The sequence below is a fragment of the Sus scrofa genome, chromosome 11 (genome assembly GCF_000003025.6).
Source record: "Sus scrofa isolate TJ Tabasco breed Duroc chromosome 11, Sscrofa11.1, whole genome shotgun sequence".
NCBI lineage: Eukaryota > Metazoa > Chordata > Mammalia > Artiodactyla > Suidae > Sus > Sus scrofa.
Window position 1 is genome coordinate 9081667 of NC_010453.5, and position 22298 is coordinate 9103964.

Genomic DNA, 22298 nt, shown 5'->3' on the forward strand with positions numbered 1-22298 from the left:
ATCTTGCTTTTGGTGTCATTTCTAAAAACTCTTGGACTGGAGTTCCCGTTGTGGCGCAGTGGTTAACGAATCCGACTAGGAACCATGAGGTTGCGGGTTCAGTCCCTGCCCTTGCTCAGTGGGTTAACGATCCGGCGTTGCGTGAGCTGTGGTGTAGGTTGCAGACACGGCTCGGATCCCGCGTTGCTGTGGCTCTGGCGTAGGCCGGTGGCTACAGCTCCGATTCAACCCCTAGCCTGGGAACCTCCATATGCCGCAGGAGCGGCCCAAGAAATAGCAACAACAACAAAAAAGACAAAAAGACAAAAGACAAAAAATAAAAAAAATAAAAAAAATAAAAACTCTTGGACTAACTTCAGTAGTGAAGATTTTCTCCTAAAAGTTGCATCCGGTAACACTGGATGCAAGCCACGTCTTCGACCTACTCTGCAGCTTGTGGCAACACTGGATTCTTTTTTTTTTTTTTTTTTTTTCTATTTCTTGGGCCGCTCCCATGGCATATGGAGGTTCCCAGGCTAGGGGTCGAATCGGAGCTGTAGCCACCAGCCTACGCCAGAGCCACAGCAACGGGGATCCAGCCGTGTCTCCTCACAGCTCACGCAACGCGGATCCTTAACCCACTGAGCAAGGCCAGGGATGGAACCCGCAACCTCATGGTTCCTAGTCGGATTTGTTAACCACTGCGCCACGACGGGAACTCCAACACCGGATTCTTAACCTACTGAGTGAGGCCAGGGATCAAACCTGCAATCTCACAGAGACAATGTTGGATCCTTAACCCACTGAGTCACAATAGGAGCTCCACATAACTTTCTTTTTAATGTTACTCTATATTGTGTGAAGCAGTAGCTTGTTCACTGTCATAATTATTGTATTCCATTGTATGACTATACTACAGTGTATCTATTCATTCTCCTGTTGTTAGGCATTTGTGTTTTCTGAGTAGCATGAATGGTATTGCTGTGAACATTTTTGTATGTCCGGTACTGGATGCATGTATGTTTCTGATGAGTAATTACGAAGGAGTGGATCCTGGGGCCTGCTTATTTATGTTCATTAATTTATATTTATCTTAAAAGCTTTTTGTTAATGATCTTTTAATCTGATCATGTATACCATATTATAATGGGAGCTCCCTTGTGGTATAGTGAGTTAAGGATCTGGCATTGTCACTGAATTAGCTCATGCCACTGCTCTAGTGCAGGTTCAGCCCCTGACCTAGTAGATCCACATGCCATGGGTGGGGCTCCCCCCCCCAAAAAAAAACTAATGTATGTTGAACATTGTTCTAAGTGCTGTATATATATATATTAACTTATTATGGATTTCAGTTTTTGTTTGGAGAATTTGTTCTTATTTCACTCTCTTCTTAAAATGATATTCCTGTAGTTCTTGCTGTGGCACAGTAGGTTAAGACTCTGAATACAGTGGCTTGGGTCATTGCAGAGGCACAGATTTGATCCCTCGCCTGGAGTGGTGGATTAGAGGATCTAGTGTTGTTTGATGCAGCTGCAGCTTGGATTCGGTCCCTAGCCCAGGAATATGCCAATATGCCACCCCACCCTGATGGCCATTAAAACACACACACAAAACCATATTCCTTTGATGTAAACTTCACCTTTGCAGTTCTATTCTTTAACTACATTGTGGATTACATTTCGCTGTTGAAAAGTCACTTACTAGTTTACTTATGTTACTTTCAAGGTAATATGACTACTCTAATTTTTTTTTCTTTTTTCTTTCTTTTTTGGTCTTTTTAGGGCTGCACCCGAGGCATATGAAGGTTCCCAGGCTAGGTGTCGGATTGGAGCTGTAGCCACTGGCCTATGCCATAGCCCTAGCAATGCCAGATCCAAGCTGCGTCTGTGACCTACACCACAGCTCACGGCAACGCGGATCCTTTACCCACCGAGCGAGGCCAGGGATTGAACCTGAGTCCTTATGGATGCTAGTCAGATTCGTTTTCACTGAGCCATGACAAGAACTCCTGCTTTAAGGTTTTTGTTTTCTGGAATTATTATTATTGTTAGGAATTATTATTTTGAACTTAATTCTATTTGGCTTCTTGAATTTATGAATCGGTGTTTCTCATATTCTCCTCCTAGAGGGGCATGTGCCGTATTTCTCTCCTGGTACTCCTTCCATGGATAAGTTAAATTACTCTTTTTTTTCTGTAGATCCCATTTTTATGTTTCTCTGTTTCATATTTTTTTTAATTTATTGAAGTATAGTTGAACACAATTTTAACATCTGTACAGCAGAGTGATTCCACTTTATATAGGTGTTCTGTACTTAATATTTCTTCTGACCTTTCTTCTAGTTCACTAATTCTAATAGCTTTTCTTAATCTGCTAATAAGCTTACCCACTGAGTTTTTATTTTCAGGGTTTTTTTTCTGGTTTTTGTTTGTTTTTTTGTTTTGTTTTGCTTTTTAGGGCCCCACCTGTGGTATATGGGAGTTCCCAGAACAGAGGTCCAGTCAGAGCTACAGCTGCCAGCCTACACCACAGCCACAGCAATGCCAGATCTGAGTCGCGTCTGCTACGTACACCACAGCTCACAGCAATGCTGGATCCTTAACCCACTGAGCAAGGCCGGGGATCGAACCCGAAACCTCATGGCTCCTATTTGGATTTGTTTGCACTGTGCCACGACAGGAACTCCTATTTTCAGTTTTGTTTTCTTCCTCCCTCCCTCCTTTCCCTCCATACCTGTGGCATATGGAAGTTCCCTGGCTAGGGGTCAAATTGGAGCTGCAGCTGCCAACCTGTGCCATAGCCACAGAGAATCGGGTTCTGAGCTGCGCCTGTGACCTACACCGCAGCTCACGGCTACACCAGATCCTTAACCCACTGAGTGAGGCCAGGGATTGAACCCGAATCCTCATGGATACTAGTCGGGTTCGTAACCCACTGAGCCACAAGGGGAACTGTTACAATTTTTCATTTTCAGAACGTCTTTTTTGTTCAGATCTTCTAGTTTACATTTTATAGTTTTTTATTCCTTAAATATTATTAGACACTTTTATTTCTTTAAAATTATAAATACATTTGACCCTTGAACAGCACAGAGGTATGGAGTGCTGACAACCCCTCCCACCCCCATCACAATTCAGAACCCATGTATAACTGTTACTGTCCAGGACTCCCGGCCTCTTTAATAAAAGGCCTTGCAAGATGTTCAGGCAAAGCTTTATTGGGGCCTCTGCTGCAGCAGGGAGGAACAAAAACAAACAACAGGTTCTTATTTGCCTGTTCCTGGTGGAGGGTGTGCTGGTTGCTTATCTGCAGTGAAGGTAGGGGCAGGATCAGGGGTTTGCCTACCCCTTTGGCGGTGTTGTGTGCAGGGGGGCATGTATAGTGCCCTGCTTTTGTTCCCGACACCCTGTTTTTGATCTCAGTTTTTCAAAGTAGGAGTTAGTTTTTTCAGTCTTTTTGTATCTTGTTGTCCATAATTTGCCCCAGCTACGCATGCACAGAGTTATTTTTGGTCCTTTATACTTTCTTTGTATTTTGTGGCTTGAGAAGACGTTTGTTCAGGTGCAAGCACTGAAGCAAAGAGTCCCAGGTTCCAGCTTCTCTCCTAACTTTATAGCTGACCCTCTGTATTCATGGTTCTGTATTGGCAGATTCAACCAACAACAGTGTAGTAATGTAGTACTTACTGAAAAAGCTCTCCGTCTAAGTGGACCCATGCAGTTCAGATCCATGTTGGCCAGCTGTATGGTGGTTTTATATTCTGTTTGGTAATTGTAATGTTGGAAGTCTTCCTGGGTCTGTTCATGCAGGTCTGATTTCTGCTGGTTCTTACTTATAGTGCCTTGTTTCATTAGGTGCTTGATTATTTTTGACTTGATAATGCTTATTACCCTAGAAACATCATATAGGGATTCTTTGAGGTGTGGAATGAAGGTGCTCTCCTTCAGGAGGACTCGAATTTACTTATTTTGGGCGCTTGGGGTGCTCCTAGTTGGAGGTCACTGAGTTTGTGAGTTTCTGTTCTCTGGACTACTTAGGCAATGTGAACCTCAGCAAATGTGTAGGCTTAGGGCCAAAACTAATAAGCTGTTCCTCTCTTGTATCTGCTATTACTTAGTACCACGACAGCCTTGTCTGCTGTCCCTTGTGGATTGTAATGGGGACGTGGACACATGTTAACCCTTTGTTTAACTCTTTTCCTTTGCAAGTGTTATCTTTCTCGGGTTTGGGATAGGATTCTATGTTAATATTAGAAGGGTCTCTTATTTGACATTCCACCTTCATAGGAATTTTTCTTCCTTTTTCCGTAAGATTACCAAAACTAACTTTAGATTTTTCAGGGTTGGCAAGATGCCCTCAAGGTGAAATGGATATAATGCTCCATTTACTTCTCTGGGTTCCTGAATTCTCTTAGATTTTGGCCCAAGTCATACATGGTGCTATTAAAAAAAAAAAAGCACCCATATAAATACATATATATATTTATCACTTACAGTTTTTGTAGTTGGAAGGTTAGTGCAAATATTCTAGCTTGCCAATAAGGGAAATGAAAGTAAAGACAAAATTTAAAAAGTTGGGGATATATTCAATAAAATGATTTTCATCAACTAGAAAAGTGAATTACTGTAAATTAGGAATAGTTATAAATTTGTGTGTGTGTGTAGAGAGTGATTCTTTTTCATGTTTTTTTATGAATGGTTGTTAATACTTATTTTTTGGTTTGCTTCTAATAGTATTTTTTGTTTTAGGGGTAAAAATATTTCCATCATGGCTCATTCAAAGACAAGGACCAATGATGGAAAAATTACCTATCCTCCTGGTGTCAAAGAAATCTCAGATAAAATATCTAAAGAGGAGATGGTTAGACGGTTAAAGGTGAGTAAAATTCAATTATATCTTTTGGGCATGTGGTAAAGATGGGTTAAGTTGAGGGGGATGATCACATATGGTTGTATGTTGTTAGATCAGCCTAAGAAAAGCAAATCAGGAGGCCGTTTGGTGGCCCAGAGGGTTAAAGATCCAGCTGTGTCACCCATGTGCTTGGGGTGCTGTGGCAGGTTCTGTCCCTGGCTCAGGAATTTTCACGTGCTGCAGGCATGGCCAAAAAAAAGAAAAGGAAAAAAAAAAAAAAGACAAAACAGGAGATGTCTTATGCCAAAACTAATCAGCTGCAATTAGGATCTCAGAAAGTGGGGTAGATCAAGAACTGTAGACCTGTAGTTTCTTGTTCATGGGAGTGCAGCTGGAGAGGCGGAGCTGAGATTTTTCTATGGCCTCCTATATGTGGGTATAAAGAACAAATGCACAGTACTCTATACTCATTGTTGTCTATAGAAAGTTGTTTCCTTTCTTCTGTGTCTCATTTATTTTAAAAAAGTAACCGTTTTAACCTGAGAAAAGTTTTAACTCTTTCTACTTTGTACTAAAGGCCGTATTTTACTTTCTTGTATTTTAAGAGTAGGCTTAAAGAGCTTTACTTTTAGCTTCTCTTTCTGCTTCAGATATGTAGTATAAGTCAGGATTGATGATGAACTTCCATACATGATTCAGTGGACGGTTAGACTCTTCATATTTGTTTGGATAATATTTCATCTTTTCTGAGCAGTGGTGGTCTCTGATTACAGTGGTTAAAGGAGCAGAATGTCCAAGAAGATCGTTTGTTTCTTTTTTTCTTTTTTGTTTGCCCTGCGGCATATGCGCTTCCTGGGCCAGGCATCATATCTGAGCCTCAGCTGTGGTAATGCCGGACTCTTTAACCCACTGTGCTGGGCTGAGGATCGAACCTGTGTCCTGGTGCTGCAGAGATGCCATTCATCTGTTGCACCACAGAGGGAACTCCCAAGTAGATTGTTAAATTAATTATTAGTTAGTTCAGATGTTCTTTATTTTTGAGCATTTTTCCCTTCTATGTTAAATCCACGTAGACATTTATATTGCTTGTTGTCTTAGTATTTACTTGTATTTCAAGTCTAGAAAACTTGCCTTAATTAATCATTGAAGGCCCAGGAGCCTTAAAGTACTATTTTATTGCTGCATGGCTTATTTTTATTAGAATAAAAAGATCCTAACACTATTATAAGTTTCATATAAAGTCTCAGTGTTATATCCTTATGCATAAAGTATTAGAATGTCAGATATAAGGTGTTTATTATTCAAAGCAAAAGACATTGAAGCAGATTAAATTTACCAGTTTGTGCATATTTTATCTATTTGGGAATTTGTGTATATTTTATTTAAAATGACATTACAAACTTTCTATATATGATATTTTTCATTTCTATATATCTATATTTTCTTGACCTATTAAGTTTTTAGAGAAATGAATACATTAATTTCCTTAGGTGACTTTATATGTCAGCAGTGATAGCCTTATTGTTTCCTAAGAAATTACACATACAAGATATTAGCATTTAATGTCTTTTAGGGATGCTATTTTTTCAGATATCTTTTGAAAGTTTTCACAGTTTTAATCATGGTACAATGCATTTTTTTCCCCTAGGTATCTCAGACGTCTTTTGTAATTTAGAGGACTCATATATGAGTTATTCCTGAGTTTTTCTGACGCTCTTTGGGTTGTATTGAGGGATTTCTTTTATTTAGCCCTTGAGTAAACTTTGTTGTTGGTTTTGGTGGAATGACTTCCATGGTGCTCACATTTAGTGCTTGTAGTATACTTTCATTATTTATGCCCAGCAGTAATGTACGCCCAGAAGTCAAAAACTTCATTTTTTTTCTAATTTATTCTTCCCACTATTTTAAGCAACCTCCATAGGAGAAATATAGAAATAATTTAATGTTGGGATGATGGTAATTTTTGATATGTATAAGTACAGGTATAAGTTTTATAAATTATAAAAATTTGTTAATTTGGAAGGTGTCCTTATTTATGTAATTTGTAGAGTTTTTAATTTTATTCAGAATATACTCAAAATATATTCAGTCTCTCACCTGTGAAGAGATTTCAGGGAAGAGAATAGTTCCTTGTATATATAGAGATAGCTCTTATTTTTTTTTTAATAATATACCTAGGCCATCAGGTATATCTTAAAAGTTTTATTACTTTTATATCTTAAAAGTAATAAAATCAAAAAGTTAGGTGAATGGCCCTGCACATTATTCCCTTAAGTTAATTGTAGTGTCAGGCTGGAAGCATTGGGCCACTAGTAGTCCTGGCCTCTTGTGTAATGAACTGAGAGTCTGCTCTGTGAGGAACACTCTTAGCCACAGCTGCTCTGAGAATTTAGAAGCACATTGGACAGTTCATTATTCAGAACTCTAAATCTGTGGCAGAGTGGTCATCTATGCACTACGTCTCAAGGACCAAGTCACAGACTAGTTGGCCATCCCTGCTTGTTGATTAGTATTTGTTAGCACCACCTAGTGGATATCAGATAGTCACCTTTGCGTTAGAGTTGTATTTAAATTTTCCTGTGAAGTTAGGCAGTTTTGTTAAGTCTTATGTGAAATAGAAGCAGGACTGAGGCTGTGACTACTGATACTGAAATTAGAGAAAGCGCTTCACAGAATTCAAACTATGTAATTTTTCACCATTCTTGTTTCCATCCCACTTCTTTTATGTAAATGTTTGCTTAAGCTCAGTGTTGTACAAATGAGACTAGAAGTAATATGTACGGCTACTTTCAAAGTTTAAAAATCTAATTAACAGGTATGATGGGTAAGTGACAAGTATTTTATTTAATCTTTTAAAGAAAAGTTATATTTACTCCCCAGTTTAGAAGGACCTTGTTCTGTCAGATACTTGCAGGGGAAACATGAACATGTATTTATTGGAAGTTAACCTTTGTAATGAATATGGCTTTTATTTCAAATGAATATAGTTTTATGTGGAGGTTTTCATTATTTGGTTATTTTATTTTTATATAGATGGTTGTGAAAACTTTCATGGATATGGACCAGGACTCTGAAGAAGAAAAGGAGCTTTATTTAAACCTAGCTTTACATCTTGCTTCAGATTTTTTCCTCAAGCATCCTGATAAAGATGTTCGCTTACTGGTAGCTTGCTGCCTTGCTGATATTTTCAGGATTTATGCTCCTGAGGCTCCTTACACATCCCCTGATAAACTAAAGGCAAGTATGGATTAAAAGATTGATACTCTCTCTTTCTAACTAAAATGGGAATTAACATACATAGATCATTATTTTTTTGGATTCTTTGACAGCAATCTCCTGTTAAACTATGGTTTTCTGTAGAATTCCCTGCCCCCCATTAGTACTTAAAAATTTTGTAAAAATGCTTTCTGATCTTCAGAATAAGGAGTAAATTGGCACAGGGTATTCTGTAGTTTTTACATTAAGTCATCATTAGCAAACACTATTTCAGTATCACTTGGGGAGCATTTTCCTTTTTAAAAATCCATGGGGAGTTCCTGTTGTAGCTCAGCAGAAACGAACCTGACTAGTATCCATGAGGATACGGGTTCCATCCCTGGCCTCAGTCAGAGGGTTAAGGATCCAGTTGCCATGAGCTGTGGTGTAGGTCACAGATGTGGCTCCTATATCTGGAGATGTAGGCCCAGTGGCTGCATCTCCGGTTCAGCCCCTACCTAGCCTGGGAACTTCCGTATGCTGCAGGTATGGTCCTAAAAAGCAAAGATAAATAAATAAACAAATAAATAAATACCCATATTGAAAAAGCCCCCTGGTGGCCTAGCAATTAATGATTTGGTGTTATCACTGCTATGGCTCTGGTTTTATCCCTGGTCTGGGAATTTCCACATGCCGTGGGTCAAAAAAAAAAAAGCATATTGAAGACCATGTTCATTATTTAAAAGACAGTACCTAGTATACACTTGAATTTATAATATATGATCCCAATTCATTTAGTGGAGTATGTGCTATGAATTGTTTTTTTTTTTTTTTTGTCTTTTCTGGGGCCACTCCCATGGCATATGGAGGTTCCCAGGCTAGGGGTTGAATCGGAGCTGTAGCCTCCAGCCTACACCAGAGCCAGAGCAACTCGGGATCCGAGCCGCGTCTGCAACCTACACCACAGCTCACGGCAACGCCAGATCATCAACCCACTAAGCAAGGCCAGGGATCAAACCCGCAACCTCATGGTTCCTAGTCAGATTCGCTAACCACTGCGCCACCACGGGAACTCCTTTTTTTTTTTTTTTTTCCTATGAATTGTTTTTGACAAAAATACTGTGAACAGAACTTTAGTGAAAGGTGGAAAACACACACACTACTTTGGTTATGATAGTAAAGGAGTGCAAATGAAGTAATTTTTAAAATGTGAGAAAAGGAGAATAGTATGAATAATTTAATGGGCAGAAAGTGTGAAAATAAGTAAAGCTGTGCAAAAAGATACTGAATAAGGCAGAAGAAAATTAGAAAGAAAACAGTAATAAAAGGTAATTGTGGTCACTGTCAGGAATGAGTCTGTAGGAAGATTGTTAATACCCAGTATGAAAAAAATGGCAATTTTAGGTTCATTTAACAAATGCTAATGTTAGCATGTGCCAGAAACTGTTACCTTGGTGGGAAACAACCCAGACTTGGTTTTGGTTCTTCAGCTCAGGAGTTGCCTCATGAAAACTGGAGTGGAAAAAGTGCTCATTTGATCAATTTAGCCAGCATTTTAGTATGGAATGCCCAAACTTGTTTGGACATGCTTATTTTATATACCCCAGGTTGGGGGAGGTTGGGGACAGTATGTATCATTTAAAAGTAGGATTGAATTGTAAGCTTTATGAATGGTCAGAGACTTAAAGTAGTAATAGTAGCTGGTCTGTGGAATTGTGTACCCAGGTGTGTATCTTGATTTCTCATTGTGAACCTCAAATTTGAGGTATTTCATTAGTTTAAGGAGTAATTGAACTTGGTTGACTGTGGGCTGTGGCTCTTCTTCACTAGATGTCTTGTTGGCATTCTCATGAGAAGTGGAGTCTAACTTGAGACTGATGCTACGTGATTTCTTCTTTATCTCTTGTGGATTTCTCAGTTTGCATTATCAATGACCTATCTGAAGACTTTAGAGTAATGAAAAGTCCTCTCAAAAGAATAGTTACAAATCTCTTCTATTTATAATAGGACAATTTTTGAGAATATCGAAGAGCTGTGATTAAATTAGAGTCTTTTTTAGATTCTAGCTGAAACATTAAGTATCTTTTTTTTCTGGTCTTTTTTTGGGGGTCCTATTTTAAATGCCACTTTTTTGTTTATTGGGGGTAGTACTTAAAATTATTTGAGGGTGTTTCTAAATACTTAAAGAATAGTTTTCACTCTGTTTTGGTTAGTATCAAGTTTGTGTTTGTCTTTGTCTTCAGTAGTATTAGTAGAACATTGTGACCCTTTGGTCATCACCTTTCCACTGAGGAATGACAGGGAAAAACAGGTAATTTTAATGATTAGGAAACTTGACAAGTTAACTTCTAAGGGTCTTTTTAAAATTTCTAAGCTTCTGCCATCTATTGTCTTTTTACTTGGTGGTTTTATTTTGGAACTTTAGTTTCCTAAACTGTGTTCCTGCTTTATAATTACCATATATAGTACTGTTCCAGCAAACCTGATCAGATCAACTCTCAGTCACTGCAACCTTTTTATTCTAACAACAGCATAACTTTTAGTTTACTCCGTTTCCAGTTGTATTCTTTTTTTTTTTCCTTTTTTTACTGTAAGATGTTTTTATTTAAGATCATAGTATATGATTTACTGTATTCCTTTGAAGGGTAGTTAGATATTTGGTGTTTTCGTGATGATGCACACTTACGAATTCCAGCCAAATACAAGTTTTTTTCCTAGTTCTTTAAAATTTATCATGATACATACACATGAGTGCTGAATTATCTTTAGGAATTTAGTGGGTGTTTTCATTTAGCATTTACGATCTAAACAATGCTTTATCTCTCTTTTTTTTAAGGATATATTTATGTTTATAACAAGGCAGTTGAAGGGACTAGAAGATACAAAGAGCCCACAATTCAATAGGTATTTTTATTTACTTGAGGTAAGCAATATATTATATCTCGAGGTGACATTTTATACTAGTTTTTGTGCTTGTATATATTCATTGAAATGTTTACCCTTTTCCTTTTTTATTTCCTGTTTTTAGAACATTGCTTGGGTCAAGTCATATAACATATGCTTTGAGTTGGAAGATAGCAATGAAATTTTTACCCAGTTATACAGAACATTATTTTCAGTTATAAAGTAAGTTTATTTTACTAAGACTGTAACCTTTTTTAAAATAGAATTTTTAACTTACAAATTGAATCTGCATAAACTGTTTGTTATGAATATTGGAAAGCTGAGAGTTTTAAATTCAGAACTCATTAACATGGTTTTTATAGATATTTTGAGAATGAATAGAAGTTTTTGTGTGTGTGAAGAATAATATAAGAGTGGCATAAGGCAGTCTCTAGTCAACATAAAAGTATCTTTTGGGAGTTCCTGTCCTGGCTCAGTGGTTAACAAATCTGACTAGCATCCATGAGGACGAATTTGAATAGCAACCATGAGGATGCAGCTTCTATCCCTGGCCTTGCTCAGTGGGTTAAGGATACGGTATTCTGTGAGCTGTGGTGTAGGTTGCAGACACGGCTTGGATACTGCATTGCTGTGGCTGTGGTGTAGGCCAGCAGCTATAGCTCCTATTCGATCCCTAGCCTGGGAACCTCTATATGTTATGTTGCAGCCCTAAAAAACAAACAAACAAAAAATCTTTTGGACTAATTTAAATCACATGTTACCGACTCCTTAAATCATGGGAATAGTTGAGTTTTTTTGTGTCTTCTGTAAAATTGTATACCAGAATTAAGCTCAGCAAAGCAGTTTGATTTTCCAAACTTAAGGTAAAACTGAAGTTGCATTTGACTTAATTACTTTTGATTGTGAGACTGGTTAAAATTAGGAAAAAGTAATCCAGGAAATGTAGTTTAAGAATATATTTGAGGCAGGGAGTTCCCATTGTGGCGCAGCAGAAACGAAACCAACTAGGAACCATGAGGTTGTGGGTTTGATCCCTGGCCTTGCTTAGTGGGTTAAGGATCTGGTGTTGCCATGAGCTGTGGTGTAGGTTGCAGACACAGTTCCGATCCTGTGTTGCTGTGGCTGTGGTGTAGGCCAGCAGCTGTAGCTCTGATTTGACCCCTACTGTGGGAATTTCCATATGTCATGAGTGAAGCCCTAAAAAGCCCCCCCCCCAAAAAAAAGATTTGAGGGAGAGGGAAGTTGTAAATGAATATATAGCATTTGATTTAATATATGCCTTATTATCATTTTAGAATAAAGTGTACTGTTCCATGTTATGATTAAATCCTATAAATTTCAGGTTACTTTAAATGAAATACCTGTTTTGAATTTCAGTAATGGCCACAATCAGAAAGTTCATATGCACATGGTGGACCTCATGAGTTCTATTATTTGTGAAGGGGATACAGTATCTCAGGAGCTTTTGGATACAGTTTTGGTAAATCTGGTACCTGCCCATAAGGTACGTAGTAATATATACTGACATATATCTAAAGCCTGTTAATATTAGGGTCTAGAATTTGTGCTTATGTTTAAAATATAATTTATCCTGCTTTGACATTAGTTTTGGAGACTGTTTTATTGATTAATGTTAGTGAATATTAATTGTGTTTAATAAAACATGATACATATAGTCACTGATTAAAAGAAGAGATAACAGATTTAGTACATGTGATAAAACATCTGTAATGTTTAATCTGTAACGTATAATCCTATACAAAACAATGAGTTTTATATAGGATTATGTTTCAAAGAGTAGGCTTTGATGCTATTGTATAAGTTTACATGTTGGGAGATACAGAACCAATTAGGGCCTTTTACCAATTAGGTAAAAGACAGTGATAGTGTAGATGGAGGGGAGGGATGAAATGAAAAGGCAAGTCTCTACTAGTTTGGAGAAAAGCGTATGTTGTTGACAGTGTTTCCTGCCTGGGTAATAGTAATCAAGAAGTATATTTGTGGGTTTTGTTTTTTGAAAACAACTAATAGTCTAGTAAGCAGTTGGAACTATGGTTCTGTGATTCATTAGTATAAAGATCTCTGCACAATACAGACCTTTCTGGCAAGTTAATCCAAGTTTATAACTACACAGTGTACACAGAATTAATGCTTAAAATGACCTCATAGTCCAAAATATCCAAACTTTTAAAATAGCGCATCAATGCTGAAAATCAGACACTCCCTAAAACCTCACATAGTATAATTATTAATTAAAAACAGTAAATACCCTTAAAAGGATTAAGTATTACATTTTTTGGCCACACCCATGGCATATGAAAGTTCAGGAATCACACCTGCACCATAACTGTAACCAGAGCCACAGTGGTGACACCAGATCCTTAACCCACAGAGCCATATGAGAACTGAACTTTAAATGTTTTTAATCCTTATAAGCATAAGAATTAAGAAGCATGATCATTGGACCTATGAAAGGAGAAGATATGGTTAGGAAGAAAAGTAGAAATGAGAAATGATCATTGAAATTAAAATCTTTCTTGGGTCATAAAAGACATTTAGAGAACTGGATTTGAAGAAATTATACTGATAAAATGAAATAGAGTTAAGGGAAACATAAAATATTCTAACACATTGAAGATAGAATGTAAAGGTCCAATATTTTTAACAGTGATTTCAGAACACCTAGTAAGAATGAAGAAGAAATGATATTCAAATGAGTACTTGCTTAAAATATTCTAGAATTGATACATTTATGAGTTAGGTAAACAAAAGTGTCATAAACAGAGTAAATAAAAATAAATCTCAGACCAGGCACATCCTAGGGAGATTGTAGAATGTCAGAAACAGAAATAATTTGTAAAGAATCCAGAGGGAAAAGGCATAGCCCTTACCAAGAAATGAACATTAAACTGATTGCTGATACAGCTCTTACCAAGGAATAAACATTTAACTGATGGCAGTGATAGATGCCAGAAGATAAAAGATCTACATTTCCAAAGTGTTAAGATAAAATAACGGTATGTATACACACACACACAGAGTTACTCTCCAATTTCAGTGAAAGTTAGACATTAAATATTCAGCTTGTCAGTAGATCCTTCCTGAAAGAACTACTACTATTTGAGTACCTTAGCGTAATGAAAATTCAACTTAAAAAAGTGAAGTATAAGAAATAGTGGTGAACAAAGAAATACTCTAAGTAAAAACTGATACATATGACAAAAACAGTAACAATAATAATTATAATGATTAATTAAAGGGGAATTAACACAGTGGCCCTAAACCACTGGATAAAAATAACGTGTAAGATCAAATAGCTTCATGGAGTTAATGAATGATGTGATCCTGGTGATGATCAGAAGTGTAGAGCTGCTCATTTACTTTGAATTTTAAATGAAGTATTCACATTAAAATGTGAAGATTTACAGTGCAGTGAAGAATTATAATAAATGTAAATGGCCTAAATTTGCCACTATAGGCAGATTATCAGTTAGATAAAAAATACTCCATCTGGTCATTGTTAATGGAGATAACAACAATACTGTTACAAAAAGGTTGAAATTAAAAAAGAATGGAAAAAAGGAGTTCCCATTGTGGCTCAGCAGGTTAAGAACCTGACAGTATCTCTGAGAATGCAGGTTCATTCCATGGCCTTGCTTAGGGGGTTAAAGATCCATCGTTGCTGTAGCATAGGTCTCAGATGGGGCTCAGATCTGCTGTTGCTGTGCCTGTGTCATAGGCTGGCAGCTGCAGCTCCGAATCATCCCTTAGCCCAGGAACTTACATGTGCTACAGGTGTGGTCTTGAAAAGGAAAAAAAAGGGTTGGAAAAAAGATTTGCCAGAAGAAAACTGAAGTAGATTGTGTTAAATTTAGATGTTGTAGTCTCTATTGAGTATAATGAAAAGGATTTATACAATGGTGAGTTTGTTTTAGTTCTTAGGAAGATATCTAAACTTGTATGTACATATGCTCAAAATACATAAAGCATACATTGAAAGAATTATAAGGAAAAATAAACTCACAATTTGGTGGACCTTTTTAGTACAGTTTCCAGTGATTATAAGTCAAAAAGACCAACAGTTTGTAAAACTATTGAGGATTTTAAAATGCAATATTTGAGAGGTCCCCGTGGCACAGCAGGTTAAGGATCTGGCATTGTCACTGCAGTGGATCAGGATGTTGCTATGGCACGAGTTTGATTCCTGGCTCCAAAACTTCGGTACACTATGGGTGTAGACAAAAACAAAATCCAAAATCCCCACAAAATTAACCAGATTATCACTTGTAATTAATCTGTTAAAAGAATAAATCATAGTGGCAATTATAAAATTTTCAGAAATGATAATTTAAATGATCATATTAAAATTGTGGGATTCAACCTAATTTTTTGTTTGTTTGTTTTGTTTTTATGTATTTTTGCTATTTCTTTGGGCCACTCCCGTGGCATATGGAGGTTCCCAGGCTAGGGGTCTAATCAGAGCTGTAGCTGGCAGCCTATGCCAGAGCACAGCAACGCGGGATCCGAGCCACGTCTTCAATCTACACCACAGCTCATGGCAACGCCGGATCATTAACCCACTGAGCAAGGGCAGGGATAGAACCCGCAACCACATGGTTCCTAGTTGGATTCGTTAACCACTGTGCCACGACGGGAACTCCCCTAATGTTTTTTTAAGTCTAATTTTATTTAAATGTTAAGTTCAAGAAGTAATAAAAATATCATCAAAATAGACAAACTGTGAAATTCCTTGGTGGCTCAGCAGTTCCAGTAGATTCAGTCCTTGGCTCTGGAACTTCTACATGCTGTGGTTGCCAAACAAACAAACAAACAAAAAAACAAACCCAAACCAAAACTGTACAAGGAAGTAAATAATTAAGAACAGAAATCAATGAAATAGAAAGTGACGTTTCAGAAAAAGTACATTAAATTGGCATACTCTTGGCAGGTTGAATCAGAAAAAGGGAGATGGTATCCATATACACTTTTAGAGTGAAATGAGGAAATGAGGAACATCAGATATTAAAAAGATCGATAGACAAGTCTATTGATAATATTTCATGCTAATATATTTGGAATTAGAGGAAGCAAATTCCTAGAAAAATTTTTTTTCTCAAAATCTTGAATAACTTCTAACCATTAAAGGAAATTTAATTGGTTTTAAAAACTACATCCAGGAGTTCCCTGGCAGGTCAGCAGGTTAAGGATCCAACATTGTCACTGCAGTGGCTCTGGTTACTGCTTTGGTGCAGGTTCGTTTCATGGCCCTGGAAATTCCACATGCCACGGGTGTGACTGAAACAAAAAAAACAAAACTATATCCATAAAACAAAAACCCTTCCTTCCACATAACAGTTGTGGTAATAATAGCAACAGCAGCAGAACTCAAACTCATCACCAGATTTTTAAAAAACCATTTAAGTGGCAAATAATGCTGATAATCAGCAGACTTTTACAGATTATAGAAAAGGAATGCATGCTCCACATTTTTCATTATGAGCAGAGTATAATCTTCATAGAGAAGCTAGACAAAATCAAAGGCAAGAAAGAAGAATTACAGGCTAATTAGTTTAAAATATAGTCGTGTAAGTCCCATATAAAATAAGCGTAGACAGTATACAGAATGATAGTGAGCAAATTGGCTTTATATTAGGATTACAAAAATGGATTAACTTTAGAAAACGTTAGCAGTAGACCAGGATTTGTGGAAATTCACAGTAAAATTAAAAAGTAGATGTATAAAAAGGCTGTTTGATAAAATTTGATATAATTTGTGATAGAAACTCAGTATTTGCAAGAGAAAGGAACTTCCTTATACTGATACAGTTATGTATGCTGCTGCACTTATGGTGAAATGATGAAGCATTCTCTTTCAAGTTAGGAACCTTAAAAGATGTCACTTCTACGCAGGAAAAAGGCAAGTATGATGTTTCTCATCAGCATTAACTAGAGGCCTTAGTGGAATAAAATAACTGGAATAAAAGTTAGTGGAATAGAATAAGACAAATAAAATATAAAATATAAAAGGATTAGAAAAGAGAAAGAAAACTGAAATTATTTTTAGATGTTATGACTGCCTGTGCAGGAAAAACGCAAAACAGTGTACAGATTCGTTTCTAGAACAAATAAGAAAATTCTGCAAAGTTGCTAGATAGATCAGTGTGTGAATGTCTGCTAGTCTAATTTCAAAAGATTTTAATTTGTAGCTTTAACAAAGACGTGAGCTACCTAGAAATGTAGTAACAATGTATATGACCTTATGTTGAACATCACTGTAATTTACAGAAAGGTATAAAAGAAGTCTTAAATATGTTGCATGATTTGTAATGTTTGTGGGATGGGGAAACTCAGTATCATCATGGAGTCAGTCCCCTGCATACTAAGAGATAATCCAGTCAAAATAGAAACTGCGTGGGTATATAATTTGACAAATTGATTTTTGAAGAAGAATAAGAAAGTGAGGATTTATCTTACCTGGTATTAAGACAGTGTTTCATATGTCCCTTTGTAATCAGGCAAGGATAGACAAAAGGACATACGGAAGTAATAAAGAATTTAATTCACTTCATGCATAAACATAAATTACAGGCAGAATTAAGATCTAAATCTGAAAAGCAAATGTTTTTTTGGGGCCACATACATGACATTTGGAGGTTCCTGGGCTAAGAATCAACCTACACCACAGCAGTGCTGCAGTGGCAACACTGGGTCCTTAACCCACTGTGCCACAGAGGGAACTCCTGAAAAGCAAATCTTTAGAATTTCATTTGAAAATATAAAACAATGTCTTAATCTCAATGTAGAAAAGAATTTAAGAAATATCTAGAGAGCACAAGCCAAATAGGAAAAGATTGATAGATTATATTAAAATTAAAACTTACATGCTATAAGACAACATAAACATTGTAAAAAAAATATAGGCTAATATATGTTATGCACATAATGGACAAATGTTTAGTGTATAGAATTGATAGAGAAACTTCGGATAAGGCAAAACAGCTCATTTGAAAAATGGCAGAGATAGTATTTACTGAAAATCATTTTGTATATGTGCACGGAGGCATGTACAAGACAATTGAATATCTATGAATAGGGGATGAGTTAAAAAGCTATAGCAGGAGTTCCTGTCATGGCTCAGCAATTAGCAAACCCAACTAGCATCCATGAGGTCATTTTTTCGATCCCTGGCCTCGCTCAGTGCGTTAAGGATCCGATGCTGCCGTGAGCTGTGGTGTAGGTTGCAGACATGGCTCGTATATGGAGTTGCTGTGGCTGTGGCGTAGGCCAGTGGCTACAGCTCCAATTCGATCCCTGGCCTGGGAACCTCCATATGCCGCAGGTGCGGCCCTAAAAGACAAAAAGACCAAAAAAAAAAAGCTGTAGCATATTAATATTGAAATGGTAAACAGCTAGAAATGAATGAAATAATATAGTACAAAGCATCAATGCAGGTAACTCTAAAAATACGCTGATGGAGTTCCCGTCGTGGCGCAGTGGTTAACGAATCCGACTAGGAACCATGAGGTTGCGGGTTCAGTCCCTGCCCTTGCTCAGTGGGTTAAGGAACCAGCGTTGCCGTGAGCTGTGGTGTAGGTTGCAGTCTGGGCTCGGATCCAGCATTGCTGTGGTTCTGGTGTAGGCCGGTGACTGCAGCTCCGATTCAACCCCTAGCCTGGGAACGTCAATATGCCGCGGGAGTGGCCCAAGAAATAGCAAAAAAAGACCAAAAAAAAAAAAAAAAAAATGCTGAGTGTGAATTTCAGGATATATACAATCTTCCTACTCTGTGATTTTTTTTTTTTTTTTTTTTTCTTTTTAGGACCACACTTGTGGCACATGGAAGTTCGCAGGCCAGTGGTCAAATCGGAGTCGCAACTGCCATCCTGTACCACAGCTCATGGCAACACTGGCCTCTTAACTCTTAACTGAGAGAGACCAGGGATTGAACCTACATCCTCATGAATACTAGTTGGTTTCCACTGAGCCACAGCGGGAACTCCCTGTAACATGTTTAAACTGGAATAGTGATTCCATTTTAGATCTTTGGTACTAATTCTTTCTATCATCAAAGTCTCTTAGAAACTTTTTTTCTTAAGTTTTTTTTTTTTTTTTTTTTTTGTCTTTTTGCCATTTCTTGGGCCGCTTCTGTGGCATATGGAGGTTCCAAGGCTAGGGGTTGAATCGGAGCTGTAGCCGCCGGCCTACACCACGGCCACAGCCACTCGGGATCCGAGCCACGTCTGCAGCCTACACCACAGCTCATGGCAACGCCGGTTCCTTAACCCACTGAGCAAGGGCAGGGATCGAACCCACAACCTCATGGTTTCTAGTCAGATTCGTTAACCACTGAGCCATGATGGGAACTCCCCTTAAGGTATTTTTTTCTTGTGCTTTTTTTTCTTTTCATGCTATTGAAAATACTATTGAATAGTATGGACTCTGCTATGTTTCTTAAGTCTTTGGACTTAAATTGTGTTCTGAGATGTGCTTTGAGAGCTGCCCCAAAACTCTTGTCTTTGTTCACCTTGGATTCGCCAATTCTATCAACACTAGAACCCATTTCATTCTCTTAAGATGTTTTGGTTCTTTTGGTCTTGGAGTGAAATAGCATGTATTTGTACTTAGCTGAACTGACTTTGCAGTTAGCTTTACAGTGACTTTGTATGTCCTTTTCTGTTTAATAAATATTTATTCACCCTATACTATGAAGGAGATATGAAGGTAATTATCCTTGCTTGGAAGAGATCTTATGGTTTACTAAACCAGTTAATTTTATTTTTCTGGTTTCTTTTTTTTTTCTTTTTCTTCACCTTTTTTCAAATTACTCAACGAATTTATTACATTTATAGTTGTACAATGATCATCACAATCTAATTTTATAGGATTTCCATCCCACAACCCCAGCGCATTCCCCTACCCCCTGCACTGTCTCCTTTGGAAACCATAAGTTTTTCAAAGTCTGTGAGTCAGTGTCTGTTCTGCAAAGAAGTTCATTGTGTCCTTTTTCCAGATTGCACATGTCAGTGAAAGCATTGGATGTTGGTGTCTCATTGTCTGCCTTCACTCAGCATGATAATTTCTAGGTCCATCTGTGTTGCTAAAGATGCCAGTATTTTGTTCTTTTAATGGCTGAGTAATTCTCCATTGCGTATATGTACCACATGTTCTTGATCCACCCCTCTGTCGATGGACATTTAGGTTGTTTCCATGTCTTGGCTATTGAAAATAGTCCTGCAATGAACACTGAAGTACATGTGTCTTAGCGAGTCGTGGTTTTCTCTGGATAGATGTCCAGGAGTGGGATTGCTGGATCAAATGGTAGTTCTATGTTTAGTTTTCTGAGGAATCTCCATGCTGTTTTTCACAGTGGTTGCACCAATTTACATTCCCACCAACAGTGTACTAGGGTTCCCTTTTCTCCACACCCTCTACAGCACTTATTGTTTGTAGACTTTTGGATGATGGCCGTTCTGGCTGTAAACCAGTTAACTTTAGGAGAAAAGTTGCTTTGCACATTTCATTTTATTCTAATTGAGTCCTAGACAGTTTCCTCTTTCATTTACTAAAGAGTGGCTTTTTGAATAAAGGCATTATTTCATTTTTCATATGGAGGAGTGTATAATATAGATACTGTTTGTTTTTCAGAATTTAAATAAGCAAGCATATGATTTGGCAAAGGCTTTACTGAAGAGGACAGCTCAAGCTATTGAACCATATATTACCAATGTAAGTCTTGTAATTGGTTGTCAGAAATAACAGCCAAAATTTTAAAAACTACTAGAAGCAAAATTTCGTCAAGTACACACTTTAAAATTTTGTATTTTTTAATCATTAAGTGTATTTTCTTTCTCCTTATTATTTGAAATTATTATTTTAATATTTTCTGAAAGTTAAGCTCTCATTTTCTTTTGTTCATTTCATTTTCCCACATTGCCTAGGGACTAAAACAGTTTTTATTTTGGTTATTGGCAAGATACACTTTCTGTTGTTGGATACTGAGTTAGATATAATTAGATAAAATATATGGAACTTTTCATTATTCAGAGAAATTGCTTACAGCTCTTTGGGAATTAAACTAATTTGTACAGGAAGAAGATACGACCTAACATCAGGACATAAAAGTCGAAGACGGCAGGCATGAATGATAGCAGTAACGGTGAAAGTTGCCTATCTTGCTATCCCTGGGGTAGATCCCGTATTAAACCTACCTCTTCTGAGGAAAGGGGAAGAATTGCAATGAATTGAGCTCTTTCATTATCATCTCAAATCTACTTGTTTATGATCAGCCATCTTCTATTTATTTTCATAGGTGTGTTTTACCTGTTAGGTTCACTGATAGGAGCTTATGAGTTGCACTACCCTACATGGCAACATTCACGTTGTATTACATGGCATAAAAATAAGAAAATAACAGTATACTATGTTGATACATTTTCTGGATTGGGAAAATAAATATTTGATTGGGAATAAAAGAAAATCTAGAACACCATCTTTTAATGTTGGCCTATGGAATTGTGTAGCAGATCTGTCTTTCTACCTGCTTTCTACTTTTACCCACATCTAGTGACATAAAGGATATAAATGCCTTACTGAAAAAAGAGAACAAAAGCCTTTTATAATTACTGTTGTGTTTAATTTCCCTGAAGTGTATTGAAGGAGAATTTTTCTTGAAGTATACAAAATTTAAGTCACTATATAAAATACATCATGAAAAGATGTACTTTGAAAAGTAGCATACTTTATGGAGTAATACCTTGGATTTTTGTTTCTGGCTTATGGCCTTAAATAATTTTAAGCACTTGATGATTTGGAAAAAATGTATTTGATTTATCAAGAAATTGTTTTAGCACATGAACTTTTAGAATTTGGAGATTCAAATTGAATAATCTGTCTTAATAGCTCCAGTCAGATTGCCAGGGAATTCCAAATACTGATTTCTGCAAGTTTTGTGAGTCTTGGGTATTGGCTGGGATAAATTGGTTAGATGAATGGATTGAGTCCTTTTGCTATTGACTACTGGCACTTGAGCTTTGTAGAACTAAATGTAATTTAAGTATTCTGTGATGACATACCCCTTCCCTTGTCCTTGCTTCAAGTGCCCCTGAATGACTCTCTCCATGGCCATTATATAAACTAGGTGAGCTCCTCCTGGTGGTCATTTATTTAAAGTGGTATTGCCAAGCCAGATGGTTTTTAGGGGAAACTTACCTTTTTTTGGATGCCTTTTTCTGGCATAAAAATAAAAACACTACACTATGTTGATTTGTTTTTTGGATTTGGAAAATAAAAGGAAAAAAAGGTTAAGATGGAATGATGGTGTTTATTGAAACTGGGTGATTAGGTTCATTAGACTGTACTCTCAACATTTGT

The 22298-nt window shown here is 37.0% G+C and overlaps 1 protein-coding gene across 11 annotated transcripts in view; it reads left to right on the plus strand.

Moving 5' to 3' along the window:
• The window catches only part of PDS5B (PDS5 cohesin associated factor B), a 208342-nt gene that overhangs the window by 66973 nt on the left and 119071 nt on the right, over nucleotides 1-22298 (plus strand). For all 11 annotated transcript variants that reach the window (XR_002336648.1, XR_002336649.1, XR_002336650.1 and 8 more), the window contains exons 2-7: nucleotides 4727-4853; nucleotides 7863-8066; nucleotides 10861-10947; nucleotides 11053-11150; nucleotides 12306-12432; nucleotides 20574-20654. Coding sequence is in view for 8 of the 11 variants with exons in the window: in XM_021065557.1 (XP_020921216.1) it covers nucleotides 4746-4853; nucleotides 7863-8066; nucleotides 10861-10947; nucleotides 11053-11150; nucleotides 12306-12432; nucleotides 20574-20654 (705 nt within the window). In the remaining 3 variants the exon portion in view is untranslated. The remainder of the gene's footprint in view (nucleotides 1-4726; nucleotides 4854-7862; nucleotides 8067-10860; nucleotides 10948-11052; nucleotides 11151-12305; nucleotides 12433-20573; nucleotides 20655-22298) is intronic.